General features: G+C 33.6%; 2 protein-coding genes across 13 annotated transcripts; both read right to left on the reverse strand.

Moving 5' to 3' along the window:
* Positions 1 to 7,526: 7,526 nt before the first annotated feature.
* Positions 7,527 to 8,765, reverse strand: LOC133030903 (uncharacterized). The gene is made up of 3 exons (XM_061103913.1): positions 8,145 to 8,765; positions 7,991 to 8,054; positions 7,527 to 7,866 (listed from the first exon to the last, which is right to left on the reverse strand). Exons 1-3 carry the CDS (start codon positions 8,439 to 8,441, stop codon positions 7,697 to 7,699), a joined length of 531 nt encoding a protein of 176 aa, XP_060959896.1. The 5' UTR covers positions 8,442 to 8,765; the 3' UTR covers positions 7,527 to 7,696.
* Positions 8,766 to 8,876: 111 nt separating this feature from the next.
* LOC133030892 (potassium transporter 2) lies at positions 8,877 to 14,951 on the reverse strand. 12 transcript variants are annotated; one of them, XM_061103882.1, is made up of 11 exons: positions 14,581 to 14,951; positions 13,474 to 13,544; positions 12,939 to 13,047; positions 12,513 to 12,744; positions 12,176 to 12,421; positions 12,043 to 12,096; positions 11,296 to 11,556; positions 11,073 to 11,125; positions 10,858 to 10,975; positions 10,379 to 10,633; positions 8,877 to 10,220 (listed from the first exon to the last, which is right to left on the reverse strand). In XM_061103882.1, exons 3-11 carry the CDS (start codon positions 12,975 to 12,977, stop codon positions 9,100 to 9,102), a joined length of 2,379 nt encoding a protein of 792 aa, XP_060959865.1. In that variant the 5' UTR covers positions 12,978 to 13,047; positions 13,474 to 13,544; positions 14,581 to 14,951; the 3' UTR covers positions 8,877 to 9,099. The 12 variants fall into 12 exon arrangements, with proteins under 12 accessions (XP_060959865.1, XP_060959857.1, XP_060959861.1 ...); XM_061103874.1 differs by lacking the exon at positions 14,581 to 14,951 and adding an exon at positions 13,791 to 14,034; XM_061103878.1 differs by lacking the exon at positions 14,581 to 14,951 and adding an exon at positions 13,786 to 14,014.
* Between the last annotated feature and the right edge of the window lie 8,271 nt (positions 14,952 to 23,222).

Below are 23,222 nucleotides of genomic sequence, written 5' to 3' on the forward strand. Positions count from 1 at the left end.
ATTCTCACAAGCCTAGAGGAATTTGTTGTTATCTCTGTGCAGAATGCTAGAGCAATGCTGAACCGATGCTGTACTGACTGAAAAAAAACCTGACTAGAAGGAATTAGTTATTCAAGCCATTTTTTGCCATATTACACTTGTTATCTTGCAGCCAATTTTTCTTAGCAGCAGTAGTTTAATTCTAGCAAGTTTAATTCAAGTCAATTTTAATTTTGAATCATTACTCAACCATTTGCATATTATTTGCTTTTACTTTAAGTTGTAATTAGTTGGTTTTACAAGATATTTTTGTTTGCAATCCCTGTGGAGACGATCTTACTTATCACTTTATTACTTGTTTGACTGCGTATACTTGCGTATATAATTTTCACAACACAGAGCATAATCAAGATCTGAATCTGGATCTTCTTTTCTCCTTCTTTGATGCAGATTTTCCATAGTCTTACATACTATGATTGAGGTACCACTTGATGTGTGTGGGCACTACTCATTCACTCAAGGATTTCGAAATATTGAAGAGAAGAAAAGAGAGAGGAAAGTGGTGGCTCAAGAATTCACTTTGAAAAGAATGAGATGCAATTGTATGTTGTTTCCTGGAGCCATTAGTTTCTATTTATAGAATGCCCTCTAGGTTTAGGTTAGAATTGTGTGGCATTAAAATAATGAAAAAATAAAAATGGTAAACCTCTTGCATAGTGGGCGGCCCATATAAGGAAATTGGGCCTCACTTTGCAACTTTCCCATTTTGTTATTTCTCACTCCTATTTTCTCAAAAATGCAAATTTTCTAATTTAACTATTTAAATGTCAATTCTAATTAATTAATAACTTAAGAATAATTATTAAATAATATTGCCATTTAATATATTTATTAATTTAGACATATAAAGTATCTTGATTAATAAATAAACCTAGAATCTCTTTTCTTTACAATTTCACCCTTGCTTAGTGAAAATTCATAAAGTAGACATAGTCTAACTTTTAGAATTATAATTGATTAATTAAAATCAATTAACTGAGTCTTACAAGCAGTATGGTCTCAACTAGTATGGAGACCATGGGTCTATATAACCGAGCTTCCAATAAGTCAAACTGAATTTACCAAGTAAATTCCCTAACTTATTAATTCCTCATTGAATCCACACTTAGAACTTGGAATTGCACTCTCAGTCATATAGAACGCTCTATATGTTCCATGATATAGACACGTCATTAGTTATCTATTGTTATAACCCTAATGTGATCAATGACCCTCTAATAGATGATCTACATTGAAAAGGCACTACTGTTACCGCTACACCTTCAATGTATTTTATCCTTAAAACACTTAGCTCCGTATAAATGATATTTCAGCAAAGTGAAATGAGATCTCCACCATTTATTTCTGTTTAGCCAAGCTCGAAGGATATCATCATTTCACTTCTAAGTTCCTATAGAAGTTATAGATTCCATATTTATGGTAGCGGCTCCCACTCAATTATACTATCATGTTCCCAAAATGTACGTATCACCCTGACCCAAAAGTAGGCTTAACTAACAAATCAAAGAACATGTATAGTACTCTTGAGATCGAACCTACCCATATCAGGATTAAGGTCATTTGATCTAGGATCAACAGGTGATATTGAATTGAATAGATATTACGGTAAGTTTTAATATATCTAATCAAAGTTCAATATCGGTCCATTCCGATGTATACTCCATACATCCGATACTGGTAAACTTTGCCAGTGTCCTGGAAAGGACATAACACTTTTCCAAGGTGTAAGAATACGTATCGCTGATTATACCATATTAGTCTAAATTCAGTGTTCTGACAAATCAGGGAATAAACTTTTGAACATATAATTAAGATTATATTCCACTGTGCTGACAACACTATAATCTTTAACAAACTCATATGTTCTGGACTTAAAAAGAATTCATACATTATATACACATAATCATGAAATAAATCATGTGAACCATGCAACATAAAATGTTATTTCTGATCTTTATTAATAAGTAAATCTGATTATATTGAAATGAGTTTTATTTAGGGCACAAAACCCAGCAAGACATTGTTATAATGTTGCAGTACACCTGTCCGTTTTTACAATCCAAGGGATTATGGCGGTATCCTCATCAGGACAAGATGAGTTGGATCCTTGCATTGGCTCTAAAACTGCATTAGAACCAGTGGATAATATTGAAGAGGTAGGAATATATGATCAGGACCCAACTAAGGTCATCCGCTTAGGAAAGGGTCTCGATCCGGAGGAGCGAAGCAAAATCATTGATACCATCAAAGTATCGACAGACGTGTTTGCATGGTGTCATGGAGACATGACTAGGATAAGTCCCCATATCATTACTCATCATCTGAATGTCAACCCAGACATGCCTCTGATACAACAAAAAAGGCGCCCGCTAGATCTGGTGAAGTCTGACGCCCTGGAGAAAGAGGTGGATAAAATGCTGTCAAGCATTTTTATCCACAATGTGTATTACCTGGAGTGGTTGGCAAACCCTATCCTAGTGCCCAAGCCAAATGGGACGTGGCGAATATGTATAGATTTCACCTACCTTAACAAAGCTTTGTCTAAAAGATTGCTTCCTGCTGCCCAAGATCGACCAGATGGTGGATAACACCTTAGGCTTCAAATTATTGACCTTTATGGATGCATATTCGGGATACAACCAGATCAAAATACATGTTTCAAGCCAAGAGTGTACTAGCTTCAAAACCGATAAAGGGGTATACTGTTACCAGGTCATGCCCTTCGGATTAAAGAATGCAAGAGCCACATATCAACGCATGGTCAATTAAATGTTCAAAGGCCTTCTGAGGAAGAACATGGAGGTGTACGTAGATGACATGCTAGTCAAATCTAAAATGAGTATGGTCCATGCAGACGATCTCATGGAATGCTTTTAAGTATTCAGGAGTATGGGATGAAGCTCCATCCCAAGAAGTGTACTTTCAGTGTCAAATCAGGGAAATTTCTAGGGTTTATAGTGAGCCAGCACAGAATAGAGGCAAACCCAAAAAAATAGGCCTTGTTAAGTATGCCCCCCAAGAAGACATAAAGATGTACAAAGCTTGACCGGGAAGGTAGTTGTCCTGAGTCGCTTCATCTCCCATTCCACCGACAAGTGCATCCCATTCTTCAACATCTAGAAAAAATGCCAAAAGTTTGAGTGGACAGAAGACTATGAGGAGGTGTTTAAAAAGTTAAAAGAACACATGGCCAAGCCACCGGTGTAGTCCAAACCCGTTCACGGAGAGGACATTTACCTATATTTTGTTGTCTTTGAGAATGCGTTTAGCGCAGCACTGGTTCAGGAAGAAGAAAAGATTCAACACTCGGTGTATTATGTCAGTAAACGCATGATAGGAGCAGAAGTTCGGTACCCCGTGATCGAAAGCTAGCTTTCCGTCTTCTTATTGCATCAAGAAAGTTGAGGTCATATTTTCAGGCACACTCCATCAAAGTATTCACAAACCACCTGCTCCGACAGGTCTTACAGAAGCCTGAAGCCTCAGGGAGACTCCTCAAGTGGGCAATGGAGCTAAGCCAATTCGACATACAATACATACCTTGCATCTCGATCAATGGCCAGGCGCTTGCAGATTTTATTGTTAAGTGCAATGAAACCGAGGCTAATGCCAATGTGTCAGATCTAGATGTGCCTACATGGAAAGTGTATGTCAATGGCACATCAAACGAGAATGGATTGGGGGCCGGGGTAGTAATGATATCTCTTGACAGATTGAGACTCCAGGCCGCCCTAAGGTTCACATTTCCAGCTTCTAATAATGAGGCTGAATATGAGGCCTTGATAGCAGGACTAAAGTTGGCTAGGGCAGTAGGAGCCAACAGTGTGGAGGTGTACAACGACTCACAATTGGTTATAATCAGGTGTCGGTAGAATACCAAACGCGTGGAGAAAAGATGGTCACTTACATCTCAGCTGTCAGGGAATTGCTACAAGAATTCAAGAATTACAAGATCGAACGGATTCCCTGAGAAAGAAATGCTCATGCGAATTGTCTAGCTAAGTTAACATTGGATAGTGAGGTAGAAAAGCTGGGGGTAGTTCCTGTTGAGTATCTCACGGAGCCTAGCATTAAGCCAAAAGCGGAAGTAGTGACAAATGAGCAAACGCCAAGCTGGATGGACTCTATTATCAAGTACATAATGACAGGAGAACTGCCTCAAGAGAGGACTATGTACAGAAAGGTACAGTACCAAGCTCACCAATACTTGATGAATGATGGTATTCTTTACCAAAGGGGGCTCAGCATGCCATATTTAAGATGTGTGTCGGATCCTGAAGCTAGACGGATTATACAAGAAGTCTATGAGGGATTTTGCAGAGATCACACTAGGGGCCCGAGCCTCTCCAAAAAAATCTTAAGGCAAGGATATTTCTGGCCTACCATGAAGAAAGACTGCATAGACTATGTCCTTAAGTGCGATCCATGCCAAAAATTTACAAACATCCCAAGAGCCCCGCCAAATGAAATGACCTTAACGACAAGCCCGTGACCCTTCGCGGTGTGGGGAATAAACCTTATAGGGTCTCTCTCCCACAAGAAAAGGTGGGGTTAAATATGCAATAGTGGCACTGGATTGCTTCATGAAATGGACAAAGGTCGAACCTATGAAGACTATAACATCTAAGAAAGCTTTGGACTTTATCGTAAAAAATAATGAAATTAAACATATAAGAGTTTAGAAAACCTTACATTGGTTGCAATGGAATATAATGACTCCTTCCGCTCAGATCTCTAACCATTGTTCCTTTCTGTCGCAGAGTATTATCAAGATTTGAGCTTGGATCTTTTTCTTTCCTTCGGGTTTGGTTACCACCGTCTTACTCACTATGATTGAGTACTTGACTTGCTATGTGTGGGAATGACACTCTTTCACTAAGGGTTTGAATATGATGAAGAACAATAAAGGAGGTTTGAATCACTATAGAAGGTGCCTTTTCATCTACTAGTTGTCTAACAGAGAAAACTAGATTTTTAACATGTTGAAAATCAAGTGGATAAGTGAGAGCATCTTGTTCCTTTTATAGTGTTTCAACTAGGGCTTAGAGCTGAATTATATGGATTAAAAAAAATATTGGGCAAAATCACTTCTAAGGCTGGCCATACAAAGGACCACTTTCTAGTTACAATTTTGCCACTTTATTTCAACCACTTATTCTTCTTTCAATAATACCATATTTTTCAATTCAATCCTATAAATATCAAAATTATTTATTTAATAATTATAATTATTTATCAATAAAATTACTATTTATAATATTTATTAATTAAACCATACAAAGTCTCTTAATTAATAAATAGACTTTAAAATCTCTTTTCTTCACAATTAAGCCCTTACTAAGTGAAAATTCATAAATAAGACACAGTCTAATTTTAGAATTATAATTAATTAATTAAAACCAATTAACTGAGTCTGCAAGCAGTATTATCTCAACTAGTGAGAGGACCATGGGACTATATAACTGAGCTTTCAATAAGTAGATCTAGAATTTACCAAGTAAATTCCTTAACTTATTAATTCCGTCTTGCACCACTATACATTTGGAATTGAATAACACTCTCAATAATATAGAACGATCTATATGTACCACGATATAGATACATTATGATTATCCATTGTTACAAATCCTAATAGTCAAAGATCTTCTATAGATGATCTACACCGAAAAGGGATAAATTTATCGTTCTACCCTTCAATGTATTTTATCCTTAAAACACTTAACAACCTATAAATGATACTTCAGTAAACTAATATAATTACTAAAATGAGGCATCAATCATTTATCTCCATTCAGCCAAGCTCGAAGAAAATTATCGTTTCACTTCTAAATACTTATAGAAGCTATAGATTTCATATCTATGATCAGCGCTCTCACTTAATTGAACTACCATGTTCTCAAGATGTAAATGTCTGTCAGAACTATTTGTTAGCTTCCACGAACACCTCAAAGAGCATAAATAATACAACTAAGTTGAACTTAACCATATCAGGATTAAGATCCATAGACCTAAGATCAACCATTGATATTGACTTAGAAAGATATAATAGTAAGTTTATGATATCTTATCCAAGATCAATATCGGTCCCTTCTAATGTATACTTCATACATCCTGGTAAACAAACTTTGCCAATGCCTTAGAAATGACATAACACTTATCTAATGTGTAAGTATACCTTATCGTCGATTATCATGCTAGTCTAAATCCAGTGAACTGACAAATCATGAGAATTAAACTTTTGAACATATAATCATGATCATATTTCACTGTGCTGACGACACTATAATCATGAACAAATATATATATTTATATGTTCTGGACTTAATAGAATTTATACACTAAACATAATCATGAAATAAATCATGTGAACCATGCAACATAAAATGATTTTTGATCTTTTATTAATTAGTAAATCGGATTATATTGAAATGAGTTTTATTTATGGCACAAAACCCAACAAATTGTCCTTCAGTGTGAATAAAGTGTGTCAATTCATGCAAAGGCCTCTCACAACGCACTGGCAAGCTGTCAAAAGAATCTTAAGATATATTAGTGACATAACTACCTTTGGTCTTCATCTCAGGAAGCCCTTGTCTCATGAGTTGGTTCCTTCTGTGATGCTGATTGGGCATTAGATTCAGATGACAGGAAATCCACTTCAGGGTTTGCTATCTTCTTTGGTTCAAACCTGATTGCTTCGAAAAGCAAAAAGCAGCAGACTGTCTCACGCTCCAGAAGCAGAGTACAAAAGTGTTGCCAATGTCACTGCTGAACCCACTTGGTTGCACTACCTATTGTTTTGAGCTTCAAATCTTAATGCCTTAACCACCAACTATTTGGTGTCATAATTCAAGCACAATTATGCTCACACAAAATCTAATTTTGCATGATAGAACCAAACACATAGAGCTTGATCTATATTTTGTCAGAGAGAAAGTTCTCAACAACATGGTTCAAATCAAATCAAACATGTTTTTGCATTTGAACAACTAGCTAATGGACTAACCAAATCAATCTCAAGCCAAAGATTTTTAAATTTTAGAAACAAACTCAAAATTGAGGATCATTCAATTATGAGTTTGAAGGGGATGTTAGAGCTATTAATTTAGTTAGTGACAATTTGGACTGTTAGTTGTCATTAGCAAGTTAGTTATAGTTTGGTTCAAGTTTGGTTCAGTTAGTTATTGAGTTTGTTAGGTTCTGTTTGTTTGTAATTGTTTGTATATAAACATTTACTTCCACTATAATAACTGAGACTTTCTTTTCTCTTCATTCTCTTTCTCTGTCTTTCTTCTCTTTATTCTTTCTTCTTCTTTAGCTCTAAGATCAATTAATGGTGAGACACTTCAACACAAACAAACACTCAAATATGGGGGAAAATCCATATTATTTTAAAATGGGAAAAGCTATTGATTTGAAAAATCTTTAAACCTCCATTTCTATGAAAGGAAAAAAAAAAGGTCAAAAGACAACCATACTACACTTAATTTCCACTAAGTAAAGTATTTTGAAGTTGATCTATGAACCATTAATAATAAATATATGATACAAAAACCAATCTTTCTATCATGCTATATTCTATACTATACCATGTTTGGCTAGCTAAGTTTTCAAACTAAAATTTCAAGGTGAAAAAAAAATTAATTAATTAAGGCCTTCAGCTTGAGAAGAGCCTGGTGAAAAAGTTTCCTGATTTTGGTTTATCCAAACAAGCCACATGAACATATCTCCCAAGCTTATCAACTTGTCTTGCCTCACCCCTTGTATCTTTCTTGCACACTTTACAAGTTTTGTCCACCCACCCTTCTTCCACATATTGTCCATCCACTGATTCATTAAAACAAAAAATCACTAAACTATATATCCAAATATCCCATGATTTACATAAAATCCAGTGGGCCATATAGGTAAGAAGAAAGCTTGAAACTGAGAATTAATATATGTTAAATACCTTCAACGTAGGATTTGAAAAAATCTTTGTAGGTTCCTCCAATTTTCCTTCTGAGAGCTCCATACTGAGAAAAAATATATATTGGTAATTTTAAGTGAAATCATATATCATATCATTACATTAATATGTAGTGTTATCATAACTTATAGTATACCTGTTCTGTGCTCATCTTTTCTCCTGATTTGGTAGCTTGTCTAGCATCTTCTAGAAGCTCAGCATCTTCTTCTGACCTAACTTGAGAAAAATCAAGTGCCTCTGTTACACTACTAAACAAAGACTGCTTATTCTTCTTTGGTTCTTCTTCCTTTTTGGCTGCTAACACACTGAATTTCGAGCTCTTCTTGGTCAGAGCTCCATTGTAGGACTTAGATGAGAATTGGGTTACGTTTAAATTTGGAAAGAAATTGCTTCTTGGTGGAGTTGTCAAAGCTGGGAGAGATCTCAGTCCCATGACTATATGATTGCTTTGACCCCAAACTGAGTGAGAATGATATATGATTCTCTCTTTGCAGAGGTTTGAAAATGGAGGTGGAAGTTGTTCTCCTTTTATTCTCTTGTTTAGAGTTTTATGGTTTTGCGTATTTTGACCACTAGATTACTGCCACGTGGAAGTGAATATGACGTGGATACTTGGAAAACAGTGGTGGTTAAGAAGGAGGCTACGTGGCCCTTTACTGAACTAACAAAATTTAAAGGGAGTGTTTGGTCACGACTGATACATTCCAAAAAGGAAATTGTCCCCAGCCAAACCAATTGAATCAAAAATTAATGGCTAGTGGTAAATCAAGATTGTTATTACTATTTTTATTTCCTACTCATTGTCTTAGTTAAATTTAATAAAGTTTTAAAGTCATTAATTATGACTTAACTACAATGCATAACAAAGTTTCAAAAAGGTTGTATATTGGTGGTAATTCTAAAATGTCATCACACAGGACACCATCTTCCAATTTCTTGTCTTTTTTTTTTTTTTTTTCTCTTGGGTAAGGGTTAAGACATTGAGATATAGATACCTGCTAAACCGTTTTCAGTTCCCTCTATAGCAATAAGAGGATAAAGAAAGAAGAAGAAGAAGAAGAAACTAACTTAATTACATATTTTTATGTGGCCTACACAATATAAACCATTCCAACCTCAAGGAGAGACACTGGTGGGACTTTGAGGGCCACATCTGGACCCCGGCAATTCCTCCTCAGGAAATTGTAGCCAAAGTTAATGGCTAGCTTCTTGAACACAGATGAACCTTGCTTTGCCTGAACATGAGAATGTCCCAATATGAATGCAGTTCCAGATTGTTGAGCTTGGTACAGATCTTCCAGCTCCTCTTGCAGCTGCATTTCGATCTCACGACGGCTATCATCTGCTTCTGAACTCTCATCAATGGCAAACCTCACTCTTCTCTCATTTTGACCAACTGCTTCCATCTCTATAACTTCTGTGATACTTTCCACAGTTGGGAAATCAACTGAGACACTAGCTGGCCCAACAGTCTCCTCAATTTCGTAAGTCGGTGCACCAGAGAATGCTACTGTTCCGATCACGGCCAACCTACACTCACTTGACTCATTAGAACGGAAGGCATCATCGTCACTACACGAGTTATCCTGGTGTGCTTGGCACCAATCGTATCTGATAAAGTCTGCAAGCTTTTCCACAAGCTCGGTCTCAAAAGAATCAATGTCCTGATGAACATCCCGGTATCCATATCGAACAATGCACCTGTAGGATCGATGAGCTGCAGGGCCAACACGACCCACAAGGTACCTCTCGGCCGGAGTAACAAAGGGGACAGGTACTGACTTTACGCAGACAAAAACAAGGATGCGATGGAAGGCAGGGAGGTTGGTGACAAAGCGGGAGAAGTTTGCAGGGATACCAGAAGTGAGATCAGTGAAGACTAGACCAATTCCAGGTACTCTGGCAATTCCAAGGCTTGGACCCAAGGCCAGAAGCCATTCCAAAGAGACCTTGTTGTGGAGATCGTATTCGTATTTCTTGATGGTGGCGTAGTGCCAAACAAACATGATGGTCATGAGGAAAAGGGCAAGAAGGATTGGGAACCAAGCTCCTTCAGTGAACTTGGTGAGAGAAGCTGAGAAGTAAAGCAATTCAATGGAGCCGAAAAAAAGAAGGAACAAAATAGCTAAAATAGGGGGCTTATTCCAACAAAGTATTATCACCAAAGAAGTCAGACACGTGGTCACTAGCATAACTGTCATCACTGCCAGCCCTGGAAAAAGATAATGATAACAAACTTAAAACCAGAGTAGTAATATTTTTCTTATCATAGTTGAACAATAGCATCGAAACTCGTTAGGTAAGTTGTCAGAGTTGAGAAAAGAAGTTTAACTGTTTCTCGTAGGACCCTAGTGAAGATTTACAAGTTACCTGATGCATTTCCCATGTGTTTAGTGTCTCTAAATCCAATGGTTACAGCAATGCAAAGGATCATGAGAATCCAATTGATCTCTGGAATATATATTTGACCGTGAATCTTGTCAGAAGTGTGAATGACCTTGACTCTTGGAAAGCAACCAATCGACTGGCTTTGGTTTATGATAGAAAATGTTCCACTGATGATTGCTTGGCTTCCCACAACTGAAGCAAGAATAGCTACAACAAGAACTGGCCACCTTACAGATTCTGCATCCAAATTTTCTTTATAAGCATCACATCTTTCGTAATGAGTACATATATTAGTCACTACTCACAACAGAAGTTTGTAATAAAAAAATATCATGTAGCGAGAATTCAAGTTTCGTTTCCTTTAATATCTACTATTGAATGCTACGAAAACATTAGTTTTAATTCATCTCATCTTGTCAAATATAACAGTACTCCATAAAAAATTGAAGAATGAGCCTTACCAGGAACTGAGACATAAAAACTGATACTATGACTGGAGTGGTGATGATGTGATAAGTAAGCAGCTTGGCCCATGTATGCCAAAATAAGTGCTGGATAAACCAGAAAAGTGAAAGCAATCTGCAGCAGGAGTTGGAATCCCCTTGTTAGATTAAACATCCACTGAAAATGTATTTAAAACATGATAAAAAACTGTCATGACGGTGTTCAATTTTACCTGAATGGCCGTATATGAGAAATGTCCAAGATCAGCAAACATTGCCTCTGAGCCTGTAAAAGCACACGGCTTCATTAGTGGCATGTAAATAAACACATAAAAATTATATCTTGATAAAGGTCATTCAGAAGTTATCATACATGCCAAACAAACAATACAAAGAGCTCTGTTTTCTTTCCTAAGGAAAATAACTCCAAATATCATAAGTGCTCTCCTATTTTACCTGTTATGCACAATAGTATTCCACCTAAAGACATCCATCCACTTATCCTTGTCTTCTTCAAGAACTTGAACATGTAGTAAGGGGAAAGAGCTTGATAAACTTGTGGATTCCAGCGAAATATATTATACAAGCCGAGGGTGCTGATGCATAGAAGCCACGTCAACACAATTGGTGCAAAGAAGAATCCAACTCGGTGCGTGCCATAATGTTGAAGTGCAAATAGGCACACTAATATGAAGCAAGTTATTGGAATCACAGCATCTGGAATTCAGTCAGAGGGCGGAAGTTAAGAAAGCAAAGATGGCCAGCTAAAACTACATTGAATCTTCTATGCTATACACAAAAGCATAATGAAAGATAAATATTTCCTGAAAACAGATACTGATTGCTAAAGTTAATGCACAAATAATCTAGAAAATAAGAATCATTAATTATGGCACACTTGCTGAAGACACATGATATAACTATTTCTACACGAACGTTCCTTTGAAGGCTAAACAAATATGTGCCCCTCTCGCTTAATAATCTCGACTGTCATTCCTTTCTCCTCTAGGGAATTGAGATTAGTCTCATTACTAAAAAATATATATGATATTTACAATATGACTCCAAAAAAGCTATTACTCTTGCTTTAGCACCTTGCAGATATCTTTCAGATCTTGGGTCTTCATATAACTGTCCACAAGGATGTTTTGACTGAGAATAGCAAATTCAGATATGAAACAGAGTACAAGCTGAGAAGCTTACACTGGTGGTGCTCCTTAGACATGGATAATTCAAGGCCAGAAACTGCTGAGAAAACTACAAAGAAGCACATGCATAATTAATTAGTTCTAAATAAAGAGAGAACAAATATTTATTATATTGAAATGAAATCTACCTGAAATGGCAGGGGTGAGAAGCCCATCTCCAATTACCATACAAGTACCAAGAAGAACCAGAATCAGCACAGCTGTATGCAAGCCCTTGTACTTCTCCAGTATACTTTTCACCCTTGAACTGTTTTTACTTTCTGGTGTGTGTTCTAGTTTATATGTAGAAAGTGATTCATCAACAGCTTGTCGATTGGGTAAAAGACTCACTTTTGCATGCCTACATAAGAGTGAATACAGAGCAAAAGTACCACCTGAAAGAGCATTATTAATAAGAGGTTACATAACAAATAGAAGAAAAATACAAATGGAACTGACAAATATGTTGCTCAATCAGTGACTTACCCTCTCCATTATCATCAGCTCGGAGCACAATAAAGACATACTTGCAGAGAGGGACTAAAGTAAGAGTCCAGAAAACAAAAGATAGAACCCCATAAATCTCTTCGTTAGTGTCTGAGTGTTGAATGTCTTCTGCAAATGTGCTCTTGTAAACATACAGAGGAGAAATGCTTAGGTCCCCATATACCACACCAAGGCTTTGGTAAGCTAAGAGAAGGGTGTTCTTCCATGAACCCTGAAATGCAGTTTAAAAAAAAAAAAGTAACTCTCTTGAGAAAACAGCTCAACCCCAGAAACAAATAAAATTGTTAAGATAATTATCCATTCCAGTGATATAAACAGAAACTTCAGAAGGGATTAGTTAACTAATATGTATTATATATATATAGCAGATCCATGTAAATTGAACAGATGAAGAGAATTTTCAACCTTTGGACTGTTCCAACACTTTCTGTAGTTGAGATCCATTGTCCTCAACACTCAAATCTTCAAACTGAATTTCATCTGTGAACTGTTAAGACAGTAGTTACCTGCAGATCTGCATTGAGATAGGAGAACGTTCTATTGGTTATTTCAAACAGAATCAAAGATTTTCTACGTTAAACAAATGAATAAAATTCATTAAGAAATTTTCCCAAAAAACCTATCCAATTCTCTGCCTTAATCCCACAGATAGAGAAGACAAAAGGACACGTTTACCCATTTCTTTTATTAAAACCCACATGACATCCATACTTCTATCCTATTCCCATCCCCACCATATCTATAGAAAGTTGGGCACATAATTTTTTTTTTTTTAACAAAAGTCACTCAAGAAAAAGTAAGCAGATTCCAAGTGGGCAATCCCTAAACTCAAGTAAAATTATAAACATAAAACAACCAAAGCACCAACTACTTTAAAAATTATGGACTGTGGAGTCATAATTGCAACATTTGATCTCTTCTATAGTTTCTCTATACTAACCTCTTCTCAGTTTGTATGGCTGGAAGAACTAGGAAAAACTGAAACTTGGGTACACCTCTCAAATCTTCAATCTTCAATGAGACAAAGATGAAATAAGAAAAACAAAAGAATTTTTTTGCTTAACAGTGGGAGCTGAGGCAATCATGCACATGACAGAAAACTGAGAGAAAGATAACATTTTCTTTTCACAAGAAAAAGATAACAAAAAAACAGGACAGGGGTTGAAAGGTGATGTCATAGAAATCAAAAAAGCACAGTCACGTGATTTGAAACGACAGTTACACACAATTCTACCATACTACCATACCATACCATACCAAACAAGAGACCACCCATTAAAAGCTGATTCCATCTCTCTCCCAATGGTGCATCATTATTATTAGATATATTCACATCCCACCAACCTTTTCATTATTTTTTTCTTTCATCCTGTCACAACTCACAAATCTCAAACTCTCTCACATGATCATTTCACTATGTCGTTTCTCAATTCTAGTGGTAATTAAAACATATTCCATTTTTCCAAACTCCCTACCTAACTTTATTGAGCATTAATTCTATAGTCCCTATTATATCTATTGTTTTGTTGTCCTAGCAGGCGGTTATAATAAAGAACTACAAAATAAAAATAAAGTGGTAAAACATTATTTTCATGATTGGTAACTTAGTCAAGAAAGTGGGAGAAGGGTTAAGTATTTTCTGAAAGAGCATTTATAGCGCACAAAGAAAACCTTTATAAATTGGTATTATATTAGGTTCATTCATTTCTTGCAATTAATCTAGAGCCAGCTTTTCCCATGTGAAGCAAAATGGTCGGTTTCAAAAGTTAAAACCTGCTCTGTTTCAAGCACCGAAATTTTATCCAACCTCTAATAAAACCCTTTTATTTGTGTAATGAAGCACAGTAATAAATTAACCCACTTTAGTCCTTTTTCCCAAAAAAACAAAGAAAAATCCTGCTAAATTTTCACTCGACTTGAAAAAACAAACACTTTAGTATCAAAATGGTCCCATTATTCAATTCAATCACATCATTGTATTTGTAATCAAAAGTAGATCAAACCCACTTGAAATGAAAATAAATAAATAAAATAAAATAAAGCGTACCTGCATTAAAATAAAACATAAGCAAGTTTTGACCGCTGTACTATTACTTTACTTCGTCTAATATTGGAAAAAGCTCTCAGATGAAATGTTGAAGTTGAACGATGAATCTCAAATGGGTTTTAGCTGAAATAAGGTTTATTTATTTGAGCTGGAGGAACAGTTTCACTTCATTTCATGGGTCCCTGAAACTCCATGAAACCCATTACCAACTTTAACGTGCCAAAAAAAGTAGAGCATTAAAATAGGGTTTTCCTGTGAAAAGAATCAAAACCCATTTTCCAATTAAGCTTTTGAGAATGGTGAACGGAGATTTTAGCTACAGCTCGGTGACCGGAGCGAAAAGGCAGTAAAATTTACTGTACCAACCGACAATAATGCCGAATGTATGAGTATGAGTATGACTATTTAAAAACGAAAAATAAATAATAAACTAATAAAAATTAAAAGAAATTAAAAATGTATATGTTTATAATTTTTACGGTAATTAAATTTTTTCTTTTAAATTTTAACATGTAAAAAATCATGTATTTTTTTGTGAGTTTCATTTAAAATTTTTTATCTAATTTTATTAAATTTTACTATTTTAATAATTGTTTATGTAATAAATTATACTCCCAAAACTTTAATATTTATCAAATCATATCCTTCAAACTTCAAATTAAAAATTAGATAAAAATCCTAATTTTTATAATAATAATGGTAAAAAATGGGAAAAGGGATTGTAATAAAGTGGAACATGGGTGGTAAGCCTTGTCACTTGTGATTTTTATTCGGCGAAGATTGCGAGGGAGGGGTACTTTTAACTTTTGTCTATTAAGATAAAATTAAAGAAATTTTAATATATGATTAAATAAATAAAAACTGAGTATTAGGAAGAATGTTTCGCATTTTCATCGGCGACAATAATGGACACTATTTTCATGTACTAATTAATTATAATCATAGTTTACATTATTATAAGTATACTATTTGAGAATATTAAGTGTTAAAAATACCCACATTTTGTGCACCAATTTAATACAAGCATTATACTATTATGGATGGAGTAGTCGTAGTCCTTATCTTTTAGATTTGTGAATCAAAGTATTCCTATAATTAATATAAATAATTGTTTATGTTATACCCACTAGTTTAGCTCAACTGCTTTAGATGAGATTTGTATTGTAGTAGTGGGGGCATTTGTATATATTTTTTTTAAAAATATATATATAAAGATTTGAGTTTCTAATTTAGATATTTATTCCAAAAATATTATACCAAATTGTATCTTATTGCCATCTTATTAATATACTAAATTTGAGTTATGAAATGTTTCTTATAAAACAAATAATAATGGATAAGTAGGATTTTTTTTCTTTGAATTTTCATATATATTAAATCATGCTCTTTGAATTTTTAAAGTCGTTTAAAACACCTCTTAAACTATTAAGATTGTTGAATTTAAGGACTTTTATCTAATTTTAGTAAAAAAATTCTAATATTGATGAAAGTTCAGGAGCATAATTTAGTACATGTTAAAATTCGAGGGGCATGATTTAGTAGATATCAAAGTCTGAGAAGCATGGTTTAATACATAAACAATCACTGAAATAGTAAAATTGAATGAAATTAGACAAAAGTCCTTAAATTTGACCATCTCAATAGTTTATGGGGAATTTTTAACACCCAAAAAAATATAAAAGACATAATTTAGTACATGCTAAAGTTTAAGAGACAAAATCCTAATTAGCCAATAATAATTATAAATATTCTTAACAATAAAAACAAAAGTCAAGGTTTTACCAAATTTAGTACAGTTCTTTCGAATAAAGCTACAAATTATGAATAAAAAAAAACTATAAACAATGAAGGGATTACTATCTCAGAAGACATACAAAAAATTAGCAAAGGAAGCAATAAGGCAAAAATGTTAAGCGAAAATTTGAAAACTAAACAAACTACTACAGATATTTAAATATCTAGCTCAAAACTAAAAGTAACAACTCAAATATATGTACCACATCCATTTCAATATATATATAGGGAAATTTGATTTTCTATACTTAGAAAATCAAAAATTTTTTTCCCTAAACCAAAAATTTAAAACCTAAAAAAACTATTCTTTTTTTTCAAAACCCCAAAAATACCCCCCTCACAATATTCTCTCTCTCTGCATCATCTCTCTCTCCCTCTATCTCACACCCGAACCCCAACCCCTCCGACCCCAACGCCGAAACCCCAACCCCTCCGACCCCAACGCCGATCACCACCCGAACCCCAACCCCTCCGACCCCAACCCCAACCCGAAAGAGCAACCCCAGTCCGACCCCAACCCGTCCGACCGTCTCTGAAACTTTTTTTTTTTCCTGCGATTTGAGAGAGGGAGGAAGACAGAGGTCTGATGGTCGGACCTTGGGGTCCGATGGGTTTGACCAATCGGACCCATCGGACCCCAAGGTCCGACCGTCTTCTAAATTTTTTTTTTTCTGCGATTTGAGAGAGAGAGGAAGAAAGAGGTCCGATGGTCGGACCCCAAGGTCCGACCGTCTTTTAATTTTTTTTTTTCCTGCGATTTGAGAGAGAGAGGGGAAGAGAGAGGTCCGATGGTCGGACCTTGGGGTCCGATGGGTCCGATTGGTCGGACCCCATCGGACCCCATGGTCCGACCATCGGACCTGGGGTGTGGGATTCTTGGGACCGGCCGAGATAGAGAGAGAAAGAGAGATGCTGTGAGAGTTTGGGGGTATTTTTGGGGTTTTGAAAAAAAAAGGTATAGTTTTTTTAGGGTTTAAATTATTGGTTTAGGAATCAAATTTTTTGATTTTCTAAGTATAGAAAATCAAATTTCCCTATATATATAAATATTAAGTTAATATTACGCATTTAAATATATTTTTAATTTTTATTTTAGTTATATATTTTGAGTGGTATAATTAATTTTTTTAGATGTTATTCAATATACAGTATTATTTTATATTAAAAAGAATATTTAATTAAAATATTATTTATAAAAAAGAAACATAATTCAAAAAATTATTGTTAGCTATATTTTTAGTTTAACAGTCATACTTTTAATTTTTTTTAAAAAATATCATATACTTTTTTTATAGAATTTTTTTTGGTAAATGGAATAGTGATTCATTAAGAAATATAAACATTTATTCTATTTTATTATTTGAAATAAAAAAACAATAATATAAATATACTTTTTTGATATGTATTATGAATAAAAAATATTAGAAAGATATTTTTTTGCAATTTGAATTGTAATGTTTAAAAAACATTCTATGTTATTTATCTATATTTAGAGCACTCTCAATTGGTGCTTTATATATAATAGTTAAAATATAAAAAATTTAAAGAATGATGCTAAATATTAGCTCCATCAGATAACGTAAATTCATCTACGGTATGTTGGAAATTTATAGGTGCTTCAATAGAAAGACCAAAGTCAAAATACAACTCAAATTGAAAAGTACAAGAACAATAATATTGATAAAATAATGTTACAACTCTAGACAAAAAACACACATAAGTACTATAGAAAAATAAGATGAAGAGAAGATTATAAAATACAATATAAATAGTAGTATATATATAGATGTGAGAACAATCTCAACAACACTAACACCAAGTGTCAAGTAGGGGAATCACAAAACTTGAACAAGGTTTTACACCTTTGTCCAAAAGCTTATTTCCCCCTACCACAAGCACTTAGGGAAGAAAGAAAATGGAAATAGCTTTCTGGAATTATCAAGCTTATAGTTTCTAGCAAGGTGCTCTCTTTGATAGAAACTCACAAAAAATATTGTCACTTTCAAGTGAAAGAAAAACCTCTATTTATAGTGTTTGAAGATCACATATTTTGAAATTCAAATAACCTACACCCAAGGGTTGTTACCATTTCTTAATGGGGTGTAAATGAGATTAAATGGGTAATTTGGAGGTTATGAGAGTTGTTAAAAACCATCCTTATAGGCAAAAAACGTTCAACAATTAAAGCTGAAAAAAACAGTAACTAGTTACTAGTTACCAAATTTTTCAGCTTTTGCAAACAACTCTTCAAACCATTCCAAACCATTGCCACTTTATTTTATATCACTTATACACTTTATAAATGACAAAATTTAATCTCCAACAACTATATTTGAATTATGGTTTTGAATTTCAAAACAATTAAGTTGTGTAACCACTCTTTACACACTTAATTAGTGATCATGTGGAAGTTACAAAATATGAGTAACTCCACCTCTAATGTTACAATTTATGTGAATATTATTATATGTATGTAACTCTCAATCATATTATATACATTAATCTCATATTAATATATAATATGTCTCATTTTAATATTTTAATCTATCTTATATTATAACAATATAATATAACATTCCCCCACTAGATTAAAACTTGTGACACACCATTGTAACATTATTTAATCAATCAAATATTATATATCCCCCACTTTGATTGAATAAATCAAACACTTTTATAGAGATCTTGCTTAGATGCATAAAGTAAAATGTTTTTCGACTTGAATTTTACCTTAGTGTAGTTACCACAAAGTTTGTTGAAATTTTGGTTGCCGTAACATTGAACCACTATCCCTTTAATACAAACCGGTGATAACACACACATCTTTGCTAGAGTTCACTTGAGACTTCATTTTAGATCGCTTGTGCACCGTTAATGGCCATGTGCAACATCCATTTCATAGACTCTCTAGAGAATAACTCCCAATTCTCATAAGAGGCGGCACCACCTCTAGTCCATATAGGTAGAAATTAGTGTCTCACAAATTCTCTTTAGACACATCATTCTATTAAAAAACCTTTCGGTTTTAACCCTCTAAATTTTACCATTAGTACTCTTTCATAGATGGGACAAGTTGAGTACTACTTTTTCACTCTATTGACTTGTTATTACCTATTGAACTTAAGACTAGATTTTTACTAGTGTTAAGATAGGTTACCATCAATGAGTAAAACTCTAAGGGAGTTTAGGTCCCATCCCTCAAAATTTCATGCTTTAATCTTGTACGGAGATTAAGCGATTTGTTATAACCACACACTTTTCGATTCCAAACGAATCTTGCTAGCCAAAATTAGTGACCATTTTTACATGACCACTTTTCTCCTTAAGTATACTTAAGCTTTGAAAATTAAATCACATAAGATTAATTTTCACACTTACTCTATTTCTTATAAATTTTAATACCAAGCATATTAAAATTATGCACTAACTTTAGACACTAAACATGTCTAAGTCTTACTCAAATTTTAGGCACCAAGCATGCCTAAATTTCACATGGCATCCATTCTTTTACTAAATTGACTTGATAAATATTGGATGTCATCCCCACACTTCCACACATTTAATAGATATGACTCTATTTTATTTCTTTCTTCAAACAATTTTCTTTACACTATCATTGACACCAACCATGTCAAAATTTATAACCTTTGTACTCATAATCAATCGAACAAATTTTGATTAACTATTTGAGTCTTACCCCACATTTTCACTATTACTATCATATACATTAAATATGATATGTTACACATATATTATTATTATACAATAATAATGTCTATAACTTTCATTCAAAAAATTGTAACTCCCACAACTTTATGCTAATAATGTATGTTATACTATCATCTCATATATAACATACATAATATTAATGTTTATCACAACTATATATGTTACATATCTCACATACATGTAACATATACACTTTAATATACATATCAATTTATCATAATCTATATCATCTTCACATGATATATATATATATATATTGTATGCATCTTATGCTATATATATTATATATGCATCTCATAAATAAATATTCTCATCACAAATATATATCATGTATTACATGCTCAACATATATAATATATACATGCTATATATTATATATCTCACATATATATTAACATGCAATATACTCAAACTAATAGAATTATTTGTAAATTTGTTGTACACAATATTCTCATTCTCAAAATGATATACCAAACACATAGAGTAAAGTGAAATGAACTTTATTTATTTATAGCTTCACAAGCATTATTTAAATATGTCAATACATAGACAATCATCTCACAAAATAATATAAGCATGACTATGCCATAATCACTTCCTCATCATCTATGGTATTAATCTCATTTTTCATTAGATCCTTACGATGCCTACAATCTCTTGCGTAGTGCCCAAATTTTCCACACACAAAACAATGGCCTCTCACTTCTTTGAATTGGCTATTGTCTTTTCTTGGACCCAAATATTTTCCACCACTTTTATTATTGTTGTTGCCTTTGTGATGCTTGTTTGAGACCGCATTGGCCTTAGAAACCTCATCTTTAGGTTCTTTCACATTTCCCTTATCTCTCAATCTCGATTCCTCTTCGATTCGGATATGTTTTTGGATCTCTTCCAATGAATAATCCTCATTTTTATGGAGGATTCTTTTCCTATAGCCCTTCCAAGTTGGTGGCAACTTTGCCACAATTGCACCAACTTGGAATGCCTCGGGAAGCTCAATCTTGAGAACCCTTAACTTGTTCACAATGATTTGTAACTCATGGATTTGAGGAAGAAGATCTTTAGCATCACTAAAAGAAAATTCAAAATATTGTGAAATTAAAAATTTTCTTGTACCTTCTTCTTCCGCCTTGTATTTTGCTTCCAAAGCATTCCAAATCTCCTTCGCGGAATTAGTATTAGTGTAGAGATCATATAGCCTATCAGACAAGGCATTTAGAATATGACCTCTACATAGGAGATTGTCCTCCTCTCTCTTCCTTCTCTTCTCCACCATCTCGGGAGTGTCTTTCTCGGATTGAGCGGGTAGAGGCTCCAAAGTAGACTCAAGAATATATGCTATCTTGAGTGTGGTCAAGAGAAACCTCACTTTATCTTGCCACCTAGTAAAGTTGGATCCATCAAACCTATCCAACCTCACTAGGTCTTGATTCATCATTTTGATGGTCTCACCTTCCATTGAAGCTAGGTAGGATGGTTAAGCTTTTGATTGTTGGAAATTTATAGGTGCTTCAATAGAAAGACCAAAGTCAAAATACAACTCAAATTGAAAAGTACAAGAACAATAATATTGATAAAATAATGTTACAACTCTAGACAAAAAACACACATAAGTACTATAGAAAAATAAGATGAAGAGAAGATTATAAAATACAATATAAATAGTAGTATATATATAGATGTGAGAACAATCTCAACAACACTAACACCAAGTGTCAAGTAGGGGAATCACAAAACTTGAACAAGGTTTTACACCTTTGTCCAAAAGCTTATTTCCCCCTACCACAAGCACTTAGGGAAGAAAGAAAATGGAAATAGCTTTCTGGAATTATCAAGCTTATAGTTTCTAGCAAGGTGCTCTCTTTGATAGAAACTCACAAAAAATATTGTCACTTTCAAGTGAAAGAAAAACCTCTATTTATAGTGTTTGAAGATCACATATTTTGAAATTCAAATAACCTACACCCAAGGGTTGTTACCATTTCTTAATGGGGTGTAAATGAGATTAAATGGGTAATTTGGAGGTTATGAGAGTTGTTAAAAACCATCCTTATAGGCAAAAAACGTTCAACAATTAAAGCTGAAAAAAACAGTAACTAGTTACTAGTTACCAAATTTTTCAGCTTTTGCAAACAACTCTTCAAACCATTCCAAACCATTGCCACTTTATTTTATATCACTTATACACTTTATAAATGACAAAATTTAATCTCCAACAACTATATTTGAATTATGGTTTTGAATTTCAAAACAATTAAGTTGTGTAACCACTCTTTACACACTTAATTAGTGATCATGTGGAAGTTACAAAATATGAGTAACTCCACCTCTAATGTTACAATTTATGTGAATATTATTATATGTATGTAACTCTCAATCATATTATATACATTAATCTCATATTAATATATAATATGTCTCATTTTAATATTTTAATCTATCTTATATTATAACAATATAATATAACACGGTAAACTAATTTACTCATCTTTATTTTAGTTCACAAGATTTTGAACTAAATTTTTCTCCACATTTAGGTAGAATCGAAAGCTCCCAAAACAAGAAAATTGAAGCAAAAGTGCACACATGAAAATTGAAGTTGTAAAGTTTGGAACTACTATTTACTTTGAAACCAAGCATTAAAGATAAGCCTGCATTGCCTAACCTAATTGATAGCAACCCTAGCTAGGTGAGGTACCTAGCATCAATAACTTCTTTGTTGTGACTATACATAGTTAGCCTTCATAACCTAATATAACTAATGGAGTTGCTTTGTGGATTCATTATCACCTTTAAGCTAACTAATATTTATATATGTATACATATAAATATATATATATATTTTTTTTTTTAAAAAAAAAAAAAAAGTTGGCATGGTTTCACTACCAAGAAACTTGATGTTAAATCAACACAAAAATAATAAAATTTTAACATTAATTTTTTTTACTCCAATCACAATATTAAAAATTAATAAAAGTGTATTATTTATTATTATAATATATGTACAAAAAAGTTTACTTATAAATATATTATTTAAATATTAAAAATTAATAAAAATAGATTTTAGAGTGTGGTTAGAATGAATTTAGTATTTTTTTTTTTGAAAGAAAGGGAGCCCG

The sequence above is a fragment of the Cannabis sativa genome, chromosome 1 (assembly GCF_029168945.1).
Source record: "Cannabis sativa cultivar Pink pepper isolate KNU-18-1 chromosome 1, ASM2916894v1, whole genome shotgun sequence".
Taxonomy (NCBI): domain Eukaryota; kingdom Viridiplantae; phylum Streptophyta; class Magnoliopsida; order Rosales; family Cannabaceae; genus Cannabis; species Cannabis sativa.

Bases quoted from the DNA above. Each gene is read 5' to 3' on its own strand.
- LOC133030903 (XM_061103913.1), bottom strand. From the start codon at position 8,441: ATGGGACTGAGATCTCTCCCAGCTTTGACAACTCCACCAAGAAGCAAT. The intron at 8,055-8,144 runs GTATACTATAAG...ATTTTTTCTCAG, and splicing joins AAAAGATGAGCACAGAACAG to TATGGAGCTCTCAGAAGGAA. The intron at 7,867-7,990 runs GTATTTAACATA...TTAATGAATCAG, and splicing joins TTTCAAATCCTACGTTGAAG to TGGATGGACAATATGTGGAA.
- LOC133030892 (XM_061103904.1), bottom strand. From the start codon at position 12,977: ATGGATCTCAACTACAGAAAGTGTTGGAACAGTCCAAAG. The intron at 12,422-12,512 runs GTAAGTCACTGA...ATGCTCTTTCAG, and splicing joins AGCTGATGATAATGGAGAGG to GTGGTACTTTTGCTCTGTAT. The intron at 10,634-10,857 runs GTAAGGCTCATT...ATTTGGATGCAG, and splicing joins TTTTTATGTCTCAGTTCCTG to AATCTGTAAGGTGGCCAGTT.